Source organism: Pan paniscus, chromosome 8, assembly GCF_029289425.2.
Source record: "Pan paniscus chromosome 8, NHGRI_mPanPan1-v2.0_pri, whole genome shotgun sequence".
In the NCBI taxonomy this organism is placed as follows: Eukaryota; Metazoa; Chordata; class Mammalia; order Primates; family Hominidae; genus Pan; species Pan paniscus.
The window spans coordinates 93,833,268-93,855,346 of NC_073257.2; the positions used below are offsets into that span (position 1 = coordinate 93,833,268).

General features: G+C 40.5%; 1 protein-coding gene across 16 annotated transcripts in view; it reads left to right on the top strand.

The window, feature by feature from the left end:
• Positions 1 to 487: 487 nt before the first annotated feature.
• Positions 488 to 22,079, top strand: part of NRG3 (neuregulin 3) — a 1,147,889-nt gene continuing 1,126,297 nt past the window's right edge. For 12 of the 16 annotated variants that reach the window (XM_055093080.1, XM_055093079.2, XM_063607483.1 and 9 more), the window contains exon 1: positions 535 to 1,457. In XM_055093080.1, coding sequence (XP_054949055.1) covers positions 635 to 1,457 — 823 coding nt within the window. In that variant the 5' untranslated portion in view covers positions 535 to 634. Of the gene's footprint in view, positions 1,458 to 22,079 lie in introns of all 16 variants that reach the window. The other 4 variants (XM_008953559.5, XM_034931004.3, XM_034931005.3 and 1 more) reach the window with 1 other exon arrangement.

Genomic DNA, 22,079 nt, shown 5'->3' on the forward strand with positions numbered 1-22,079 from the left:
AGGGTTGGCTGCGGGCCGGCTGAAGAACAGGTGCACCTCACCGCCCGGGCTCGCGGAGCAGCCGCCGAAGATCGCGGCGGCCAGGCAGGCCCTCTGTGTCGGAATGCGGCTGGCGGGCACCCGGCACCCCGCGACCGGCCGGCGGGGCCACTGAAGGCGGCGCGAGGCCCAGGCGCGGCGCGAGCGGGCGCCCCAGGGAGCGGGCTGGGCGCGGTGCCCCGAGGATGTCGGCGCTCCTGGAGCGCACGCAGGCGGCGGGCAGCAGCAGCGGCAGCGGCAGCGGGCGCGGGGACCCGGCGCGCAGGAAGCCGCTTGGAGGGCTGCAGACGCGCCCCGCCGCTCTCTGACCGACCGGAGGCGCCGGGGGCCCGTCTCGCCCCTCTTCCGAGCTCCTTACCGCCCCCTCCCCGGCCCCGTCCCCTCCCCCGCTCCTCTCCTCCCCGCCCGCCGCCCGCCTCTCGGGGGGAGGGGCGTGGGGGCAGGGAGCGGATTTGCATGCGGCGGCCGCGGCCGCTGCCTGCGCCCGAGCCCGCCGCCGCCGCCGGAGCCCGCGCCCGCGCCCGCGCCCGGCCCGCGCGGCCCCATGCCTCTGGCGCGGCCCTCGGGGGGGCGAAGGTGAAGACCGGCTCCTAGGATGAGTGAAGGGGCGGCCGCTGCCTCGCCACCTGGTGCCGCTTCGGCAGCCGCCGCCTCGGCCGAGGAGGGCACCGCGGCGGCTGCGGCGGCGGCAGCGGCGGGCGGGGGCCCGGACGGCGGCGGCGAAGGGGCGGCCGAGCCCCCCCGGGAGTTACGCTGTAGCGACTGCATCGTGTGGAACCGGCAGCAGACGTGGCTGTGCGTGGTACCTCTGTTCATCGGCTTCATCGGCCTGGGGCTCAGCCTCATGCTTCTCAAATGGATCGTGGTGGGCTCCGTCAAGGAGTACGTGCCCACCGACCTAGTGGACTCCAAGGGGATGGGCCAGGACCCCTTCTTCCTCTCCAAGCCCAGCTCTTTCCCCAAGGCCATGGAGACCACCACCACTACCACTTCCACCACGTCCCCCGCCACCCCCTCCGCCGGGGGTGCCGCCTCCTCCAGGACGCCCAACCGGATTAGCACTCGCCTGACCACCATCACGCGGGCGCCCACTCGCTTCCCCGGGCACCGGGTGCCCATCCGGGCCAGCCCGCGCTCCACCACAGCACGGAACACTGCGGCCCCCGCGACGGTCCCGTCCACCACGGCCCCGTTCTTCAGTAGCAGCACGCCGGGCTCCCGACCCCCGGTGCCAGGAACTCCAAGTACCCAGGCAATGCCCTCCTGGCCTACTGCGGCATACGCTACCTCCTCCTACCTTCACGATTCTACTCCCTCCTGGACCCTGTCTCCCTTTCAGGATGCTGCCTCCTCTTCTTCCTCTTCTTCCTCCTCCGCTACCACCACCACACCAGAAACTAGCACCAGCCCCAAATTTCGTAAGTAAACACTGTGTCTCAACTATGATTTGCTACTGAGTTTCCCTTCTGCCCTTCTGCTATCTTTTTCCCTCGCCGCCTGCTTTCTAGCAAGCCCCCTCCCCCATCCCAGGTTTGGGGCAGAGTGAGAGCTGATTAAAACTGGCCACCTGCGGGGAAGAAGGTGCCAGCCTGCTCTGGTTCTGGGGGGGTGGGGGCGTGTAGGAACGGGAGGGAGATTGTCAGGCTCCACTGGCCCCACTTTAGCGGGTCCCAAATGAGAACAGATCTCCCAACTCCCTTCAAAGGGTTAACGCGAGTGCGATCCGTCCTCACTGCAGACCTGCTGGCGAGCTGCCGGATCCCGCTCCAGTAGAGGGCCAGGGAGGGAGAGAGGGCCTTCCCGAAGGCACTGAGCCCCTTCTCCGCCCGCCGGTAGGAAGGAAAGAAAGCAAAGCACATGCAAATTCACCGACGATAAACCACAAAAGGAAGTTATGTCCATGTGTGGGGTGACGAGTTGATGGAGATAATGGTAGAATGTAGCTGAGGACGCTTCCAGCAGCCCTGACCTGGGCAGGAACCAGAAGGGGTTAATTAGAAGCCACTGGGAGACTTGGGGAAAGGAGGCGATCCAAGGCAAAGGGCTAAACTGACCTCCTAGCCTGCCCGTGGCCATTCCAAGGTGTAGACATAGATTCTGTGACCGCCGAGAGTGAGTTAACTAGGAGGAAATATGAAGGGAGCCCTGCAGAGCTGCCACCTCTAGGGTCCTGACGAAGGAGGAGTTTTTTTCAGCCCTGCCAAGCCTTTGCTTTTGTTCCGTTCCCAAAGGTGGGGTGTGAACCTTATCTCCTCTCCCTCTGTGCCTGAAAAATATAGACGAGTTGAGAGTTTTCTGCACTCAAGGGTGAGAATATCCAACCGTCTGGAAACATGTCACCGTTAGAATGTAGCATCTTCAACCTGGGCTCAGTATGAGCCAGTATACCCAAAGCATGATAGCTTTCTGTTTATTTGTATAGAAAGTGCGTATTTTCTCAACATTTTTATAAATGTTGTAGGTGACTACAACCCGACCCCCACCTTGTTCTTATTCAAAGGAAATCTCAGGTATCTTTTAAGCTGATCGGATCAGGATACGGGAACAGTTTGTGCAACCTGTGAAGGTTATTTAGGACAAACCCCAGCCTGCTAGTTCAAGTTCTGTGCAAGGCTATTTTGCAAAAAACTGTCTGGTTATGCTGTCTTTATATTGTATTTGTGTTTTGAGCCATAGCATCTGAGATAAAGGAAGAGTGTTCATCATTAACTCTTCAGTGATGGTGGGAATACTGGGTTTGCTTTCAGTCATCTGCTAATTTTTCATTTCCCTGCCCTATGATCTTACCCTGGGTGTTACTTAACCCTTGAAACTTTTTTCTTTTTAAAGAATTTAGTGTAGTTGTAAGTAAGGTCCAGGAGAGGGAAAGGGGGAAAAAAAGGCAAACCTACTTTGCTTTGGAAAAAACCGTCTAGAAGATAAATTGGGAGACAGGAAGGAGGGAAGGAAGGAATCTGCCACAAACCAGAATGGCAGTAGAGCCAGTAACTTGCTGCTTCTCTCTCCTTTGGCTGAAGCAGTCATTTCTGAGAGCACATTTTCCCAGGAGGTGTTTAGAGCCTCCACTCAACAAATCTAGCTTGCGTTTTGTAGAAGGATAAAGGATTCTTGAGTGTATGTGTGAACATATTCAATGGATTGAAAATGAGTCTACCCTGAAGACCCCAGATTTTTGATCTGCTCTTTTGATGCAGTTGATAGAATAATGGAGTGTGGTATACCTCCAACCCTTGTATGCGTTGGGAGAGGAGGGGGACTACACATGGTAGGGGTATTTCATGTTCTTTCTCAGTTGATTTCCTTGTGTACCATTCCGGAGGTCTTTAAAGAAAAGCCCAAGGTAATTATTTCTACCCCTCTATGCTCTCTTCCTACATTCTGTGGACGGGAATGGCAGCCTGTTTAATAAGTAATGATTATTGACAGGGCCCTCAGCCCCAAGGAAAAGAGGGGAAAAATCTGTAAATGGTGTCAATGTTCACATAGACATATAAGCAGTATTTGTTGTATTTGTATCTTAGTTTCAGCTCTTTCTCTTTTTTAAACCTTTACAAGAAGTTGAATTAAGGTATGTAATACAAGTATGCAAAATCCAGCTGAAATTGACCTGGTTTGCATCTATAAACAAGGGAAATTTTAAGGAAAAGTGGATTATGTAGTTTTCATAAAACGTGTTTAAATAGGCAAGTTGTATGGTGACTTGAAGAAAGAGGATAGTTTAGTTATTTTTTTTCATCCAAGATTGCAGGATGATTAACAAAAGGAAATTAAGGTTTCATTTGAGAGATTATCAGCAATGCTACTGTAGGATGAAAAAAGCCTGAATCACTGGTGTTCATATTTTTTTTACTTGTCTTGATTATGCCCGTAAAGTTCCCAGGAGAGAAATTTTCTTTTCCCCAGCTCCTACCTCCATACTTCAGTGGGTCTTTCCGTCCTTTCTTCTTTTTTTTTTTTTAAATGAAAGTAATGGATTCTATTGTAGTACTTGAAAAATGGTTAAGGATGATGCTTTCGTTTTTTGACTAACCCACAAATTCTTTAATGGCCAGGATCTTTGCTCTTGCATTGGATACCTGAAGGCTTATGGAATGAATGTCTTTGTGTTCATCTTAGATCAATCAGAAGGATCCTGTCTGTAAGGATCCTGTCTCTTTGGAGTGGAAGAGGCTGGTTCACTGACAATGAACATGCTTGCTAATGGATAATAGGATTTTTTCAAGCAAAAGCTGTTTTTGCTATGGGGAAGGCCCAGTTAGAGAACTGTTCCTAATTTTCTGTAGGAATAAAGACAAAGAAGGATTGAACTTTAAAGGCAGGAGGAGAAAGGAGGGTTTGCAAGTTGATTCTTCTCTTCCCGTCCTCCACCGTTTAGGCCGTGAGCTGGACCAAAACTTTCTTCAGCGTTCCTGGGATTCTTGGGTTTCCACTTGCCTAGTACTTGCTTGCACTTCAGACTCTAAAAACGAATGTCTTAAACATATCGCCAGGGGAGATTATTTCACCAGAAACATCTCTGAAGCATTTTGTACTTGAAAGTATAGGTTAATTTACAAGTTTTTCAAGCCAAAGGGAGGAGGTCACTACAGTAGAAAACAGTGATTTTGACCAATGTACAATCAGCCTTTCCCTTTTACAGCACCTTCAATTTCATTTTCAGATTTGAAATATAGTTGTACAATGCTGCCAATGCAAATGTGGATTGTTTTAGCGACATGGAATTCTTTTACTAAGCTGAAAATACTGTTTAACAGGTGGTAGCCCGGAGTCATTGGCTAAATTCAAATAATAAAGACAAAGAGCCTCTTTTTATAGGTGTTTCTTTGGGTTAGATTTGGAAGGTATATGGTTAATTATAATGAACATCACAAATATCAAATAGTGTATTTAAGAAGAAATAAATGTACAATGTACATTTGATGTTTAAGCAAGGTATGGAGGCAATTTTAATTTAATCATGTCTATTTCTATAAAACTTTACCTAGTCATACCTACTGTAATTTTTAAGAGAGGCATTGATAAAATCAACCATTTTCTTATTTATTCTTTTCAACATCTTCATTCCTTAAATAAGGGTACACTTGTTTGCTTTATAAGCAGCCTCAGATATAATTTGTTTAAATAAAGTTACTTCTAGTACATTGTATTCTCTCTACATGAGTCGAGGCCTTTAAAGGCATCCAACATAGAAGGTACTGACCCCAATCATGCGTGGTAGCCAAAGTGAGAGGATTCAGAGCTCAGGATCAATATTTCTTATGAAATCCAATTGAGAGCTTTTTTTTTAATGAGCACAGGCTGCAACCTGAGTATGTTTTGATTTCCTTTGGCCTTAATTCAGGATTATGAGACTTTTCTGCTTTAATCAATTATGCTGTACAATTTTACTGTTACACACTTATGTTGCACTTCATGGTCCTAATTAAAAAAAGAGGGCAGGGGTGGGTGTGTTGGCAAGGATATTTTTAGGGCCCTTTTTAGTTTGGACTCGTTGGTCTCCGTGCATTAAGACAATGCGGTTTAAGCATTCCTCCCCAGTTCTTCAGACTGAAATGAGGGATAGGAGGTGTTGTTAATTGAGAGTCCCTTCTGCAGGTTTAATTTGTGAATCCAGCTACCGTTATATTTGTGCTATTTTCAAAACCTGACCAAAAAAAAACAAAAAAAAAACAGCTGGTTTCTGGCAATTTCTCGCTGTTACTGAAGCTTTTCTAAATTCAGGTTGGGCAACAACAGGAGTGTTGGTGCAGTTTGAAATCAATGCCATCCTGGGAGATCCAGGATGTAGAGGAATACCATCTCTCCTCTCTCTGGAGCTACTTTCTCAGTCCTTCCTCCCCTTTGTACACAATGAGAAGAAAGCTTATTTTCAACTTGCTTTTGTAGAAATTCTTTCCTCATAACCTCTCATCTCCAATGCCAAACATATCTCAATATTCTATCTGGGATGTCAAAAATGGAACATGAAAGTTGGCCCTGAAGTATATAAGAGCAAGGGAATAGTCATAAATCTAAGTCTGTAAAATGCATTTGAATTGCTTCTGAATAGAACTGAAATTCATTTTTCTTTCTTTCTAGCTGTTTTTATCTTTAGACTCGTGTGTTGGGTAAGGACAGAGCTGGTACTGCGTTGACAAATACATTTTGAGATCCTAGAAATTTTACTTATCCACCCAAGAAAGTGTTCCCTCCAGAACCATATACATAATGAAGTGAGCAATGGACTCTATTTGAAACTTTGCAATATCACAATCAAAACTTACCTAAATAAATGTTTCCTCTTCATGCAATTATAAATAAAATCGTTAGACACATGTTTAGTTTGGTTTTCCATTTCACTCTTCCCCTAAGACTTCCTGTACTCCCACCTGCCAGTATTTTATAGTTGAATCATGGCTCTGACTGAAGGCTCCTTTCAGGCTTTTGTGTTTTTTTTGTTTTTTTGCCCTTTTTTCCTTAGCCTAGAGTACAAGGAGTCAATACTCATTAAATGAAATTTCTTAGATATGCTTAACATCTTGCTTCAAGTTGTTTTATAAGTTAATCTTTTGGGTAAGTTAGAGTGCTTAAGTTGATGTAGAAAGTTAAGGAAAAAAAATACTCCTTTAGGGAACTGAGTTATTAAACTGTCTTGGTGATTTAAAACAATAATTAAGGATTCCAAAAACCTGATGGAAGCTAATGGTCATTTCTTTTCCCCCATAGATTGGTATACAAATCATATTAATTTTGGTAGCATTTTTATCTGATTCCACAAACACAGTTGAGCAGTTGAACATAAGCTATCATATACATTCATATAATTATATTTTCATAATATATGTCACATGTTTCAAATGTTTACTAAGTATCTATCTGGGGGCATTGCAATGCTGTTAAGTAATTGGTTGACTCCGAAAGTTTGTAAAAGTAATGGTTCATAAAGCAGACAATTAAAATAAAACTTTTAATCACTACAACATTCAGCCTCCCATGTCTTGATGTTAGGGTGAAGGCTTTTTCTAAGTATGTGTCTACTGGTTTAAGCTTAGCATCTTTGCTTTGCTTTTTTTTTTTAATTAGCCACACCTGTAACTACCAGCTTTTTTTTTTTTTTTTTTAAAGACACTAGTGAAGGAATCCGTATGCAGATTCTTTATAAATACAATAATAAACCCTTGCCCTGGGAATCTCTTGCAGTTTTCTTGTCTATATGATTCAGTTTCTTTTTTTATGCTTTAAAAAACAACTTACCTTTTGGAGTTTCTTCAAAGCATTCAACTACATTTTAATAGAAACTACAATTATCTTTCATTTCCATAATCATATATCACTGGTTTACATAATATTTAAGTAAATTACATAATTAGCATAAGAACAACTGACATAAACAAATCTATTATCCCAACTGAGTACTGTAAAGTGCACAACTCAGCTGGCAGTTGCAGCAGAGTGTAGGTTTCCTTGAGCTTGGCCTGGTGGCTGTGTCCCTTTCACTGTGCAGTGGGCCACTTTGGTGTGTTCCTGCCAGGCAGTGTGGTGACAGCCAGTTGGCTAAGAGGAGTTAGATTAAGGAAGTGATTCCTTTAGGAGGTAACAGTATTAGAAATGAGAGTCAGTCATAACCATATTTTTTAGGGACTCTCATGGAAGGGTAACAAATATATGTGTGTGGGTGTGTCTGTGTATGATACATATATATATTTATAAACAATATTTGTTTGTATATTTCTATATAAAACCTCTAGCCGTGAATTCTATAATAGCTGTGCAACCTTTATGAACTGATGTAATCTCTCTGAAGTTTAACTTCCTCCCCTGGTATAATGAGGTTGATGACAATAACCTGACTTCTATGCCAATCCCGAAAGAGTTTATAAGCTGAAAAACAGTCACTGTTTTTATGTGAAGTGAAATGGGAAGTAGATAGACTGGTTATTTTCATCCAAGAGCACATCAGACTATTGAATTCGGTTGAAATATTGGAGCTGGTTTGTTACCTAGCTTGAGGGATCTTTCATCACAATGAAAGATTATTGTTCTTATATGCCCTTGGGTTTTTCTTATATTCCTCTCTGATATCCTGGCACACACAATAAAATATAGTGTGGAATCCTACCTCAAATCACCTTGGAAGTTGAACCACAAACTGGAGGTCATCATTTCTCATTCTTTGCTTGGTAGGTGTTTTTTAAAGCCTATTTCCAGCATATGTTTATCAAAGAGAGGAGCTGAAATTTGGGAGAAAATGAGTGAGATTCCTGAATGATCTGGAAATCTGAAATCTAAACATTCTTAATAAAGCAAAATATGTCCAAGGTGCCCTTTTGTGCCATCCCTACACTAATTGTCATTGGATCTTTAGATTTTGGAGAGAATTTGTGTGAAAATAGGCATGCCTGCACTGCATTCCCTTGGCCACTTAGCAGTTACTGTGAATTAGGTTCTCAAGAATTAATAGGTTGATTGTATCCATCAAGGAGCTCTTTTAAAGATACTGTTTGGATTTGTACCTTGGGGAACTTTAATATTAGCATTTTGGAAATATATTTCTTCAAATCTGTGTTTGTTGGAAATCTCATCCTGAATTATATCTTAAAGTATTACTTTTTGTTGTTATAAGCTTTATTTCTCAAGACAGGTTGGTGATTGTACATAAATCATAGATTGCCATTCCTGGGCCTAAAAAGGGATCAGTCAGAAGCAAACCTACAAACTGAATTCAGAATTAAGTTTAATAATGGAAGTTTAGCAGCTTCCAGTGCTAAGATTTTGTCTTTGAGGCCTTTTCCTGGAAGTGATAGTGTCTATCATGGATGCAATATAGGCCATACGAACATTTTTTTAAAGAAAAGGTCAGCTGAATCCATGCAACTACTTTAGCATTAGTATGTTACAGCCAGGCTTATGGGAATAGAATTTTTATGCTAAAAGTTTGATAAGAATTCTTAAATATATCAGCCTTCCTCCTCAGATACCTTCCTATGACTACATGCAACCTCTGGCATGATTTCCTGTGAATTGCCAGGGAGCTAGAAATCCACTAAAAGAGAAAGCCACACTCTCATCATCATCAGATTTTCTTCATTTTTGTAGCTTGAATTTTACTTTTAGTAATGTAGAAGGATTAGTCACAGATAATCAGTCTTGGAAGGGGCTTAAGAATTTAAGTAATAATAAAAACGACAGCTGCCCTATGTAGAGGGTTACCGTGTGCCTGGGCATGTAGCACTGTACATTCTTTGTGTTATTTATTTTTGAAATAAGGATTGAAAAACAATCATATCTAGGCCTGCAGCCTAGGTTTGATTATCTCACTGATAGAGTTAATCAAGCCGGCCTTAGGATATATAATTTGCCTAGGACTTGCAGAAATTGTTTGGATAATCAAGAAGACTGGAGGAGTGTTTTACAGGTAATCTCTCCCCACCTCAGTCTTACTTACCTAATTCACTGTTATAGTGTCACTATATCCATTTGTACATTGCTTCCGTCAAGCACTTCACACATAGATAGTGGCATTTGCCACTGTAAACTCCATAAATAGCTCACCTGCACTGTACCTGTTCTTTGCTCTGATATGAAGGAATCTAACTAGAGAAATTGCCTGGGTTTTCTGTCTAAGGAAAAATTCAGATGTTTCGGTAAAAGATAAAGAATATGTTGTTCTGAATGTTGTCTTCTTGTTTATTTTTTAAGTTTTGTTGATATGTAATTGATATGCAATGTGCTCTCCATACACATCCTTGGGTTCTGCATCTGTGGATTTAAGCAACCAGGGATCAAAAATATATTTAAAAATAAAAACAACAATACAACAATTAAAAATACAAATAAGAAACAAATATAGTATAACAACTATTTACATAGCATTTACACTGCTTGTAAGTTCTCTAGTGATGACTGAAACTATATGGGAGGCTATCCTTAGTTTATATGCAAATACCAGGCCATTTTATGTAAAAGACATGGGCATCCTAGGATTTTGATATCCCGGGGGAGAGGAATCCTGGAACTATTCCCCCTGGAATACCAAAGGATGACTGTACAAAAAATTGTACATATTTAATGTGTACATATCGATGAGTTTGGACATATGCATATACCTATTAATGCTGTCACCACAGTCAAGGTACTAAACATATCCATCACCTCCAAAAATTTCCTTGTGTTCTCTTGTGGTTTTAATTTTGTTTAGGTAGAACATTTAACATGAAATCTATCTTCTTTTTTAAGTATGCAGTATTATATTGTTAACTAAGTACTGTGTTGTACAACGGATCTCTAGAACTTATTCCTCTTGCATAACTAAATCTTTGTACCCATTGAGCAACAGTTCCCTACCTCTAAACTTCTGTTCCTTGATCTTTTTAACTCTCTATTTTCCCTTATGGCTGCTTGTAGGTGATTCAATATAACAATGACAGAAAACAGATACAGACTTTATTCCTCTGCTTCCTAAAATCCAGTCAAAATTGCCTTCTCTGCCCATTCCAAGCTTACTTTTGGTTACAATAGTGACTGCAGTGTATGCTGAGACTGATCAATGGAAAAGTGTCAGGGAACATTTGGAATGATAGCCTTTTAGTTCTGTAGACACTAAAGTACTGACTCTACCAAATCAATGATGGGAGTTGGAGCTATGCAATGCCTGCTGCAGAACATCTGAATTCCATCTTGGAGCCACACTGCGAAGTACCCATCACTGATTATCTACCAGTTCTAAGAAGGGGAACATTGGTGAGACCTTGATATTCTGCCAGGAGTACTACAAACTAGACCCAATCATTGCTTACTTGCTTGACATTTTTGTTTGCCAAGTATTCTTTTAGCTAGAAGAAAAAAATTCTCTTTTGGTTAAAGTAAAAGATAGTTGAGATTGTTACTTTTACAAACTTATAAAAATAAAATGGAAATAGATCAAGTTCTAAGATCATGTGACACTCATTTGAATAGCCATGCTGAGGGATAGGAATACTGTAGTGTCAGAAAGATTGTATTGTCAACATCCTGTAAGACTGTAAATGAATCCCATAAACTAACAATGACAGTTGTGCTCATTGTTAGTCTATGAGGGGGGCCACTGGGGTTGTTTGCCCAAATTTATTGTTAGACCAAAGCTTTTTTCAGCATGGTAGAAAAATCTAGAGACACCAGCATTTTTTAAAAAATGGGCTGTAGAAATGTTTATATTAAATGATAGCTTGACTGAATTCTATTTCATTGACTTTTCAGTATGATACTCTCTGTTTCTGGATTAAAAAACTAACACATTTCGGGTGTGGGGGAGGTAGAGCATCAGGATAAATAGCTAATGCATGCGGGGCTTAATACATAGGTGATGGGTTGATAGGTGCAGCAAACCACCATGGCACACGTTTACCTATGTAACAAATCTGTACGTCCTGCACATGTATCCCAGAACTTAAATAAAATTAAAAAACAAAAACAAAAACAACTGACAAATGCCCACTCCATGCCGAGCAGGTACAGTTGGTAGCACTTCTGTCTTAACCAAATGAAAGCTGCCTTGGTTAACAGGTATTAGTTATATTAGCTCCCAAACCTGTTTATGCTGATTGTTTTTGTTACTGTAATTGGGTAATGCATTTAAGTATTCTATAAATCTGTGAATTGTGGTTTCTATTAAAACGAAGTTCATTACATTGGATATAATCCATAAACATAAGTCACTTTAAAAAAAGTGCTTCTTCTAGTTGACAAAGTTGTGAGAAGTTTAACGAGAATATATTTATATATCCATAAGAAATTTGCACTTGTATTGTTTCACATGTTAAGACTTTATTCCACAATAAACTAAACTGGAAAAATCACATTATACATTATGGGTATGGTTTTTCATAAGAAGGACAACAGATGTTTACTCAGAGAAAAGCCTTGAGCTCTATAATCAAATATTTGGCAAGTGAATGTGCATTTGTATGTTTTAAGTTAAAATAATAAGTAAAATAAATTTTGTTTACCCATGTGATAGATATTACAAAGCTATTAAATTTTGTTGTACTAATTTTAAAGCTTTCAGGAAATGTTTGGTATATAATTTTTATCTAAAACTTTGGGTAGAAAATTATATAAGATATCCATGATATTAAGCTCTACTGGTCACTAGATTTAATATATAGTAACTGTATTCAAAGGAAGTATACCAAATTGTTCATGGTAGTTCTTTCTGGATTTTGGAATAGGGATGCGGTTTAATTTATTGTACTTTTTTGTATTATCTAAGTTTTAGTTATTGTTCATGAATTATCTTTTTTTCTAATTAGAAGTTGTTATACTTTTGAAAAAAGTAAAGAATATACTCCATAAATCAGTTCAATTATTGGTCTTGGTTCTGTGAAGATTGTTTTTTCTTTATGTCTAAAGAGTTTGTTTCTTAATTGGTGGTGTCAGCATTAAAATGTTGACGGAGTTGGGTTCCTGCTGTGAAATGCAGATGTGTAGAAGTGCAAATGCATTTCCATTTGCTCATGGGAAATAATGCCTTATTGAAGGCAGAGTTTCTTACTCTGGGCCTTTGATGATTAGCCTTGACTTTATAAGGGTATAGAAGATGGGAGTTTAATGAGATACTTAATGGCTCTTCCAGTCTGCAGATGTTAGACAGTCTTAGTAGTATTGCTATAGAAGGATATAGCCAACAGAAATCAATAAGTTATATATACTTATTAATCAACTATCTGATCTATTTCAAGGATCAAATGAAAAGAGAACACAAAGGCTAATTGATAGTGCTGAGTACTAGAAAGGAGATGTTTGGTCAAACATGAATGGGTGGGATAACCAGTTCAAAGGTTTACTGGATGCTATAAGCCTCTCCCAGAATCATAAGATATTTATTCTTATATTAATTTTCAGTGGCTGGAACATAGACAGACTCCAGAGTCCACTGGAGAGTGGTGATTTGTAGGGCACATGACCCATAAGTTGGTGATGAGTTGTGCTCGAAGTCCTTCAAATAGCTCACAAATGCAATGGTGGTCAAAAAGAGCCAGAACAAATATATGATTCTATTTATATACTGTGTAACAATTAGAAGTCAAGATGGTGATTATCTTTGGGGAGGAGGGGCAGGTAGTGAATGGAAGGGGACCCAGGTGTAGGTTTTCCTGTATTGATAATATTGTGCTGCTTGATATGGGTGCTGGTTACATGAGTGAGTTCACTTCATCAAAATTTAGTAACTTCTATACTTTTGATTTGTGCACTTTTTATATACATCAATACTAACTTGAAAAAATAAGAGAAAACTTCAGGAACATTCCTTTGGCCTTTACCACTTCGTGCAACCAGGGTGGTGGCCTGAGTTCATAGGTTTTTCCATGTACAGAGACTGGATGGTAGCTCTGCAAGTTTGTTGTTGGTGTCTCACAGTCCAGCAGATGCAAAGAGGGTCTTCCTGGCTTCAGCATTTTCCTCTGTTCTCAGGATCCCCTCTTAGTGAGACTTCATGCGAACACCCACATTCCCTTTTGACGTAAGCCTTTCTGAGTGGACACCTTGTATTTATATTCAATAAAACCCTATTTCACTCATATCAGGAGCGTTCCTGATATAACACATTGCGACACTTTTCACACATCTTAACACATGTAAAACCCCACTTGTATCCTGAGAATGGCATTATTACAGTTCTGCAAACATTAAAGTGTGATATACACAAGAAAGATAATTCATCATCTGCATCTGTGGTTTTTGTTGAGAAGATCGGAAGATATGTACCAAAGAATCATTAAGTGCTGAAATGTGTGATTCCAAATGAAAAGCATATGAGGCCATTTCAGAAAGTAGTGCTTAGAGGGAGAAAGGTAGTTTCAAGGGAAAATTTCCTTAGGCAGAGTAATAGAGAAGGGAGGCCCAGGGAGGGAAAGGTCATTAATAAAGGTAGAAGTTTGCATGTACCCACCTATATGGGAGCCAGTGAGGGTTCTGACCTGGTAGACAGACGGCCTCACCTTTTCCTTGGAGCAGCGCCTGATTAAGGAGGGAGGGTTTTGGAGGACACAGCTTGATTCTATGTTAAGCCACAGTCAGAATGGGTTGCAAGGAAGTGATACAATATCTGTGGTATTTTCAGAAGGTGCGAGGTTTCCAGGATGACTTGGAGAGAGGAATGAGCAGCGAATTTTAAAGATTCTCTAAGGCTAACTTGTTCCAAATCATTTAAAGATATTGTCTCTGATTTGTGCTGGATATATTTAAGTATTGACTTCATTCCAATGCCTCTTCAAAGCGCTGCAAGAAGCAATAGAATTGGCGTGTTTTAAGGATGTTTAGTTTATCCATAGTCGCATCAACAAAGCCCTAGATTTAACCCAAAATAACAGCTTTCGAATACCTAAAAATTTGCAAGTAGAGATACAAGAAGAATAACAAGAAGGAACTCTTGATTTCACTGCCTCACCTAAATTCACCTGTGACTGTCTTTAGGTTTTTCAGAGGCAAAAACTCCTTTATGAATTGATTGCCACATCACCCTTCTGGTTCCATCTGAGATCTTCTTTGCAGAAGCCACTCAGCACCTTTTGGAATTGAATGCTGACATCGCATCAGATTCAAAAGGAATGCTGCTGTTGATTCCTTTCTGCACTCATCACATGGTGAGGAATATGCTGGGAGTCTGTATAAGATGAGGCTCTTGCACGGCCTGCCAGAGAGTGCCTGTCATGGACTGGAGAACTGCATCCGTTCATTTACATATCGGCAGCTAAAATTAGTGGAGTCACCCACGTTTTTCACCCTAAAGAAGAACCTTCAGATAAGAATCCAGTTCATCACTCTCGCCTGCTCAGGCTTACTTGGTTGCTCCTTGTTACCAGACAGAGGGGCTATAGCGCTGTGTAAGAGCAAGTGTTAAATTAGTATTAATAGCCAATGGCATCTCTTTTCTAGTTTTCACTGATCAGGTAATTTTCACTGATGTCAACATTTATTATACATCAGCTGACATATACAAGTGTTATTTGCTTGGAATATTTTTAGTTTATCTATTTTATTGACTTAGATAAAGATATATTTTTTAAAGTTATTTGTCAGGTCTTTTTGTATTTGATCAGAAGAGGCTTTTGAAAGGAAGGCAAAGCTGTAGATCAGGGTTTTAACAAAATGAGCATCAAATCCAAATCTGTGTTTCTCCTTCATCACTGAGTTTTGTAAGCTTCTAAATGACCTTTTGTGGTACCACACTGATGCTCATCTTGCATTGTGAGAGGCTCTGAGTAATTTATGATAAATAATGAAATGCTGTTTCCTCCAATACACTGCAAATGGCTGAGTCTTGTAAAAGTCTAAGGAGCTCTATTACTTCTAAATGACTAGATAACACAAAAATGTTAACCCTAAAGAGAAAAGGTCGAGTAGACCATGCGCTTGTGAGCCACAGTCCTTCTGCCTGGTGCCTTCTGACAGGCTTTCTGCATCTGAACTCTGTAGGGACTGGCACCTGAAACATTACTTTCTAGAATGGCAAGGAAGGGTTTAAGCCTTTCGGCTAGTTGGATTGGCTAGAAGCAATAGTGGTTTGTTTGGAGTGGGGAAGGGAGAAACTTGCCGAATCCGTTTAACATTTGAAACCCTAAATTAATTTTTAAAAAAAATCTGTTACCAGTGGTAAGAATTTTGTGATGCTAGGAAACAACAATTTAAGTATTTTATTTGAGCACTGATATAAAAAGAAATATTAAAAAGCAAGCGGAGTAATGTTAATCTGTAGGAAACTATAGAAAGCTGACATCTTTTCAAAATTAACCTTTGCCATGATGTTTGCACTCTCTTGCTCATATCCACGTATACAAAAATAAATACATAGTGAACATATTCAGTCTACAACTCTCAGCTCCCTGGTATTCCACAGTGTATTCCTACCATTGGAAAATACTGTCCACAGTGAATATGTGTGTTCTCATCCTGATTGCTGTAAAATAACTGCATATCTAAGTGTTAGGGTTTGAAGACTTTAATTGCTAGCTACAGAGTGTCTTTATGTATTGCACTTCCATTTTGAAAATTGAATTAAATTGCCGGTCAGTGAACTCTTTATAATGACAGGAGAGTGTCTATGCAAGCAAGCCATTGAGCAGAGTGATCTTTGGCCAGTGATACTTTTAAACTCAGACACTTTGCTGAAGTTTGCCACTGAATTTTCTCACATTTCCCCAGATGTTATTACATTGCCAAATGAAATCATCTGTTCCCCCTAGTAGAACTGCTTCCTTTCCTCCAGATATCAGCTACAAGGTATGAAATGAATTGCATAAAAATAAATCACACATGCTGCATTTTGGGAAGAGTACTCTTGCTGATCCATTAATTTCTTTTCACTGCTAAGTTGGGAAGTCCACTTTAATCTTCAATTATCAGTAACGTGCAATTGGGTGAACCTCTTGACCTTTCCAAAATAGAGATGCTTTCATGCCGGGAAAGTTGAGCTCTTTGAACATTTGAGAGTATTTTTGCTTTTGATGAAAAAGGTTTGTTGTCATGTGCCGTGGGAGAAAGAGATTGAAAGAAGGAAGGTTATTCCCAAAGGCCTGTTTGATGATTGGACTATATGGCTCTATTCCTGACCATGTACTCTCTGTAAGGTTTGGCATGGGCAGCAATGTGCTGTTGGCAATATGGCGCACTTTAAGGTATTTAAGCATGGACTCAGGAGTTTGTAGATTATCCAGGCTTGTTACCTCATCTCCATGTGCCTAGTCTACCACTTCCACTTAGATGCTCTGCCATGTTGCAAACTGTGAACAGAAGACCCTGATGAACACAAGGAAGATGAGGGAGGTGATTTCCATGGAGACTGTGGAGAGGCTGGAGGGTCTTGTCTTAGGGAAGTTTATCATTCCTTTGCACAATCTTGGTATTTGTGACGTTTTTTTTCTTCTTTGCTTCTGTGGAAAGTTGGAAATAAGATAATTGGGATAGTGGTTTTTGAAAGGGGGAAAAGTAATTAAGACACAGTGGGATGCCCCTGCCTAGTTTGGGAATGCAGGCTCAGCTCTGCTCCTCAATTGTTTGAGACCCCAGGGTAAACTACTTGATCTCTAGAATTTCAGGCTCTTCCGTAAATGAGGCTGTTGGACAAGATGTGGCAAAGATTCCAGGAGGTCAGGGTTTTAAATTTGAGATTAGAATCTTAGTGGAATTTTTTGAATTATGGTTTCTCTGGCTCGCTCTCTCCCTACCTCCCTTCCTCTGTCTTGCTCTGTCCACACACATATAAACACACAGATGAAGGTTTTGTTTTTGTTTGGTTAGTGTATTTTCTGTTGGACATTTGTCAGTTTGGCATTTAATAATATCCATGTTTCAATGTGATACATAGGTGGGACTTGGTTAAGTCCTAAAGTCAGATGAACTTTGCTTGTTTACAACTTTAAAAAAGAATTCCATCCCCTTCTTCTGGGAGATGTAGAGCTTGGTAGCCAGCTATAGGTGTGCTATTGCCAAGTGTGTGTGTCTCTTTGTGTGTGTATGTCTGTGCATTATACACACACTTTATGTAAATATATACATATATGTAGGGGTATATATATATACATATTCCAAAAATATATATATACATATTCCAAAAATAAGGGTATGAGGAGCCCTGGAGGAATTGCGGGCACACACAAAATATTTTATTTGAAAGTATAAATAAATTCATCCAGTTCTAGATATGATATCTCACCCCCTTAAGTAAATGGAACTCTTACTTGCTGAATTTTACAAAGAGTGTTACAAGAAGAACAGAGGGCTAAAAAATGGTATTCCTAGGGCCCTATTGTAAATATACCTCAACGAAAGGCAATATTTCTTGTTACGTTGGTTGGCAAGGGGATTTTGATATCAGAATGTGGCTCCATCTTTCACATTAGAACATAGCTGTACGTGGAGATAGAGAGTAGATGAATGGTTACCAGAGACTGAGAAGGGTAGTGAGGGGTTACAGGAGAGGTAGGGATGGTTGATGGGTACACAAAAATAGAAAGAACGAGTAAGAGCTAGCATTTACTAGCATAACAGGGTGACTGTAGTCAAAAATAAGTTAATCGTACATTTAAAAATAACTAAAAGAATATAATTGGGTTGTTGGTAACACAAAGGATAAATGCTTGAGGTGATGGATACTCCATTTACCCTGCTGTGATTATGACTCATTCCATGACTGTATCAAATTATCTCATGTAATCCATAAATATATGCACCTACTCTGTAGCAACAAAAATTAAAAATTAAAAGAACACAGCTCTGAGCTGCGACAGTCAGTGACATTTAATTCAAACTCAAAGTGGCTAGTGTATCATTTTTTTCCACTTGCTTTTCTTATTATTAAACAGGATTTTCACTATAGGAAATTAGAAAATATAAGTAATAAGAGGAAAGTAAAAGTCAAGTGTAGTTCTACCACCCAGAGATAATTACTCTTCTCTTTTTGTTCAATATTAGTCCAGTTTTTTTGCTTTAGGAATATGTATTTTATTTTCAAAATGAAGTTGTACTCTAACACATTTTTAGCTAGGTTTTTGCACTTCATGTTACAATATTTTTCTGTCAAAACACCTATAACCCTATCTTTAATGGTTCTGTGATGATGTATATTTACATATTAAAACATAATGAGTGTATCTCTTCTTGAGAATTTATTTTGCTTCGAGTTCGTCATTATTATATAAAATTATGCCCTGAACATCCGCAGTATGGAATGGACTTTTTTTTTGCTAATACATATGCAAAAAAGCTTACTTTTTTAAATGTGAAATTTCTAAATTCACATCCAGGATGACTGAGCAGTTCATATACTTGTTGATTAGTGTCAAAATGCTGATCCTCCCGTAAATCCCCTGATCGTCGTAGGTGTTTGCATTTCATTAGCAGCAAAACAAATTAACAAAATTTTTGCTAGCCATATAGTTTTAAAAGAGTATCTTCTTGGTTTTTATCTTGCATTTCTCTAATTAGAAATGAGAAATCATTAGTTAGTAAATATCATTAGTTAACTACTACTGTGGAAGGCAGAGTTCATGGTGGAGGCTAGTGAGCCTGTCCTGTCTTCATGGGCTGTGTGTCAGATGCCTCTCTGAGGGCTTCACCACAGGCAGTGATGTGGTAAGGCAGAGCCAAGGCCTTAGAAGTTCTAAAACTTCCCAGTATAATTTAATAACAAAAGATTTTTTTCCTGAAACTCAAGAACAGTGTTGTAGATAGAGAGTGGGTCACATGGAGTCCCCAGGTAACACGTGAAGTCATCTCTATCAGTCAGCTAAGGCTGCTGTAACAAAATGCCACAGACTGCATGGACTATGCATGGAAATTTATTTTCTGGCTGGGTGTCGTGGCTCAGGCCTGTAATCCCAGCAGTTTGGGAGACCGAGGCAGGCAGATCACTTGAGGTTAGGAGTTTAAGACCAACCTGATCAACATGGCCAAATCCCGTCTCCACTAAAAATGCAAAAATTAGCTGGGCATGGTGGTTTGTGCCTGTAGTCCCAGCTACTCGTGAGACTGAGGCAGGAGAATTGCTTGAACGCAGGAGGCAGAGGTTGCAGTGAGCCAAGATCACACCACTGCACTCCAGCCTGGACTCTGTCTCAAAAAAGGAAAGAAAGAAAGAAAGAAAGAAAGAAAGAAAATAATTTATTTTTATTTTCTAACATTTCTGGAGACTGGAAGTCCAAGATCAAGAGTCTGCAGCAGAGTTTGTTTCTTCTGAGGCCTTTCTCCTTGGCTTGCAGATGGCCACCTTATCACTGTATCCTCACATGGACCCATCCTAAGAGCTGAATTTTAAATTAATCACCACCAAATACAGTCACCTTTTGAGGCACTAGGGTTTACGGCCTCGACATATGAATGGGGGGACACAATTCAGTTCATAATAGGAGCAGAAACACATGCACTAATCAAACGTAAAATAATTTAAAACAGTCTAGAGGTCTTAAATTGTGCCTCTCTCTGAGTGTAGACAGTGCATGGAGACTGCCCTCCCCCTGCCGCCCCACATCCTGAGTGTTCTGTCCTCGTTTCCACTGTTCTGCTCCATTGTGTGGGAGGAGCTGGAGAAGAGACTCTGTTTCCAAGGAAGTGTGGCCTGTGCTGCTCTGCACCTGGGCCTTGCGACAGCCGCTGCCTCCAACCACCACAAGTCTACTGCTGTTCCCACTAATAAGTACCATGGAAACCCAGTGCATGCCAGGGGCGGTGGAGAGGTGGGTGAACATCAAATCACCAGTGACACTGGCTTTTCAAACGTCACATCATAAAAATAGAGCCACCTGAGTAAGAGCGGGCCACAGCGGCATCCTGCAGCTCCCTGTTTTTTGGCATCTACTTCCCTTGGGCTCACAGTCTTCTCCATGACCAGCAGGAAGACTCAGCACTGCAACTGTCTGCACGGGTTGGTCGGGCTACACACGCCTTTCCCTAGCATATTGCTAACACTCAAACCAGAAACTGAGTAATTTGATTTGGGTTAAAAAATCTGACCCCATTAAGGCTTTGCTGATCATTGACAAATCTGTCCTTCAAGCATTACAGTTTTAAGATGGAGAGATGCTGCCTTAGTCTCTGCCTTTTTTGCCATTAAAAAACCTTGAAAATGTTATATCATAGATAGATACATTCTAATAACAGCCCCAAAACTGATAGATCTGCATACTCAGATTATTGATCCCAATACTCTCAGCAGTTTTAAGCCCCGCCCCTGCCCAAAGGGAACCCCTACCAATTTAATTCAGGAGGCTTTTGGATTTCATTTAATGTGGATGTTATCTTTTGTTTCTCACTATCTGATGCTATTACCATCTTAATTAGGTTGAAAATCAGCAATTAGAATCAGAATGCCTGTAATAGTTGTTTTTCTTTTGATCATAGTTATACTCTTAATGATGAGATTATGATGTGTGTGTGTCCACGTGTGCATGTCCATGTGTGGGAGTGTGTGTTGTAGGAAGAGCAGTGGATGTTAAGTCAGGAAGATAAGCTTGAATGTGAGTTTTGCTTCTTCTAAGATACCTGAACTTGCTGGAGTGAGCCTCCAGGAGCCCCAGGGTCCTCATTTGCAAAAAGTGAGGGAATGGCTCTTCCTTAGATTAGGCTGCTTTGAAATCCATAGATATCAAACCATCTTATAAACCAAGGTGCTGCACAGATTAATAACTGACACATTGGAAGCCGAGGAGTGTTTAGATATGTGGGAACTGGGGCACATTGAAATCATTACTAGAGGGTAATGTTATTTATTCTATGAGCTAATTGCAGGATTTAGATTTGGGAGCTAAATTTTATCTTAAATGTTGTATGTATGAACTGGTCTTTGGGGGGACAAATTCAAGCTAGTAAGGACTGTTAGAGAGGAGAATGATGCTGTGAAAATTTAAATCCCACAATGTTGTTTACTAGAAAGATATCCATTTCCAGGCATCTGGACATGAATTTCTCAGCCTTTGAGAAAAGCCAACTTAACCAGCATGCCCTTTCGATATGATTGCTCCGGAAGCGTAGGATGCTCAGTCTGAAACTGAGTTGTATGTCAATCTCTGATATCTCAATTTCTGACACACTGAACACAAGCAGGAGAAGAGATGTACCTCTAAAGAGTGAAGAACCCTCTCTCTCACTTTCTCACCATCCTATCTCGTGCCATTTCTCTTTAGGATGATTGTTTTTAAGAACTGGTGCTCAGTGCTTAGTAAAGAATACTTTTCTGAAGCATTTCTCCCAAAGTGTATCTTGATAGATTCTGCAAACTATTAAGTAAGATTTCATATGCTGAGATGGTGTAAGGTGATTTATATTTTTGGAGAAAGCTAAAATTCATCTTACTGACTTTTCAATCTCTCCTTATTTTCCTCTTTTCCATATAGATATTTAGAAAAGCAAAGTATATTAGTAGATTTAATCTCCAGAGGATGAGAATCTAGGGCTTTTTTTTTTTTTTTTGGTTTTCTTTAAAGATTGTATGATAAAAAATGTTCATTATGGCTTAAGGGGGAATGAAGGTATTCAGATAAGTTAATTACATGAACAAGCATGCCTAATTCCTCTTCCACACAGCCTGTCTC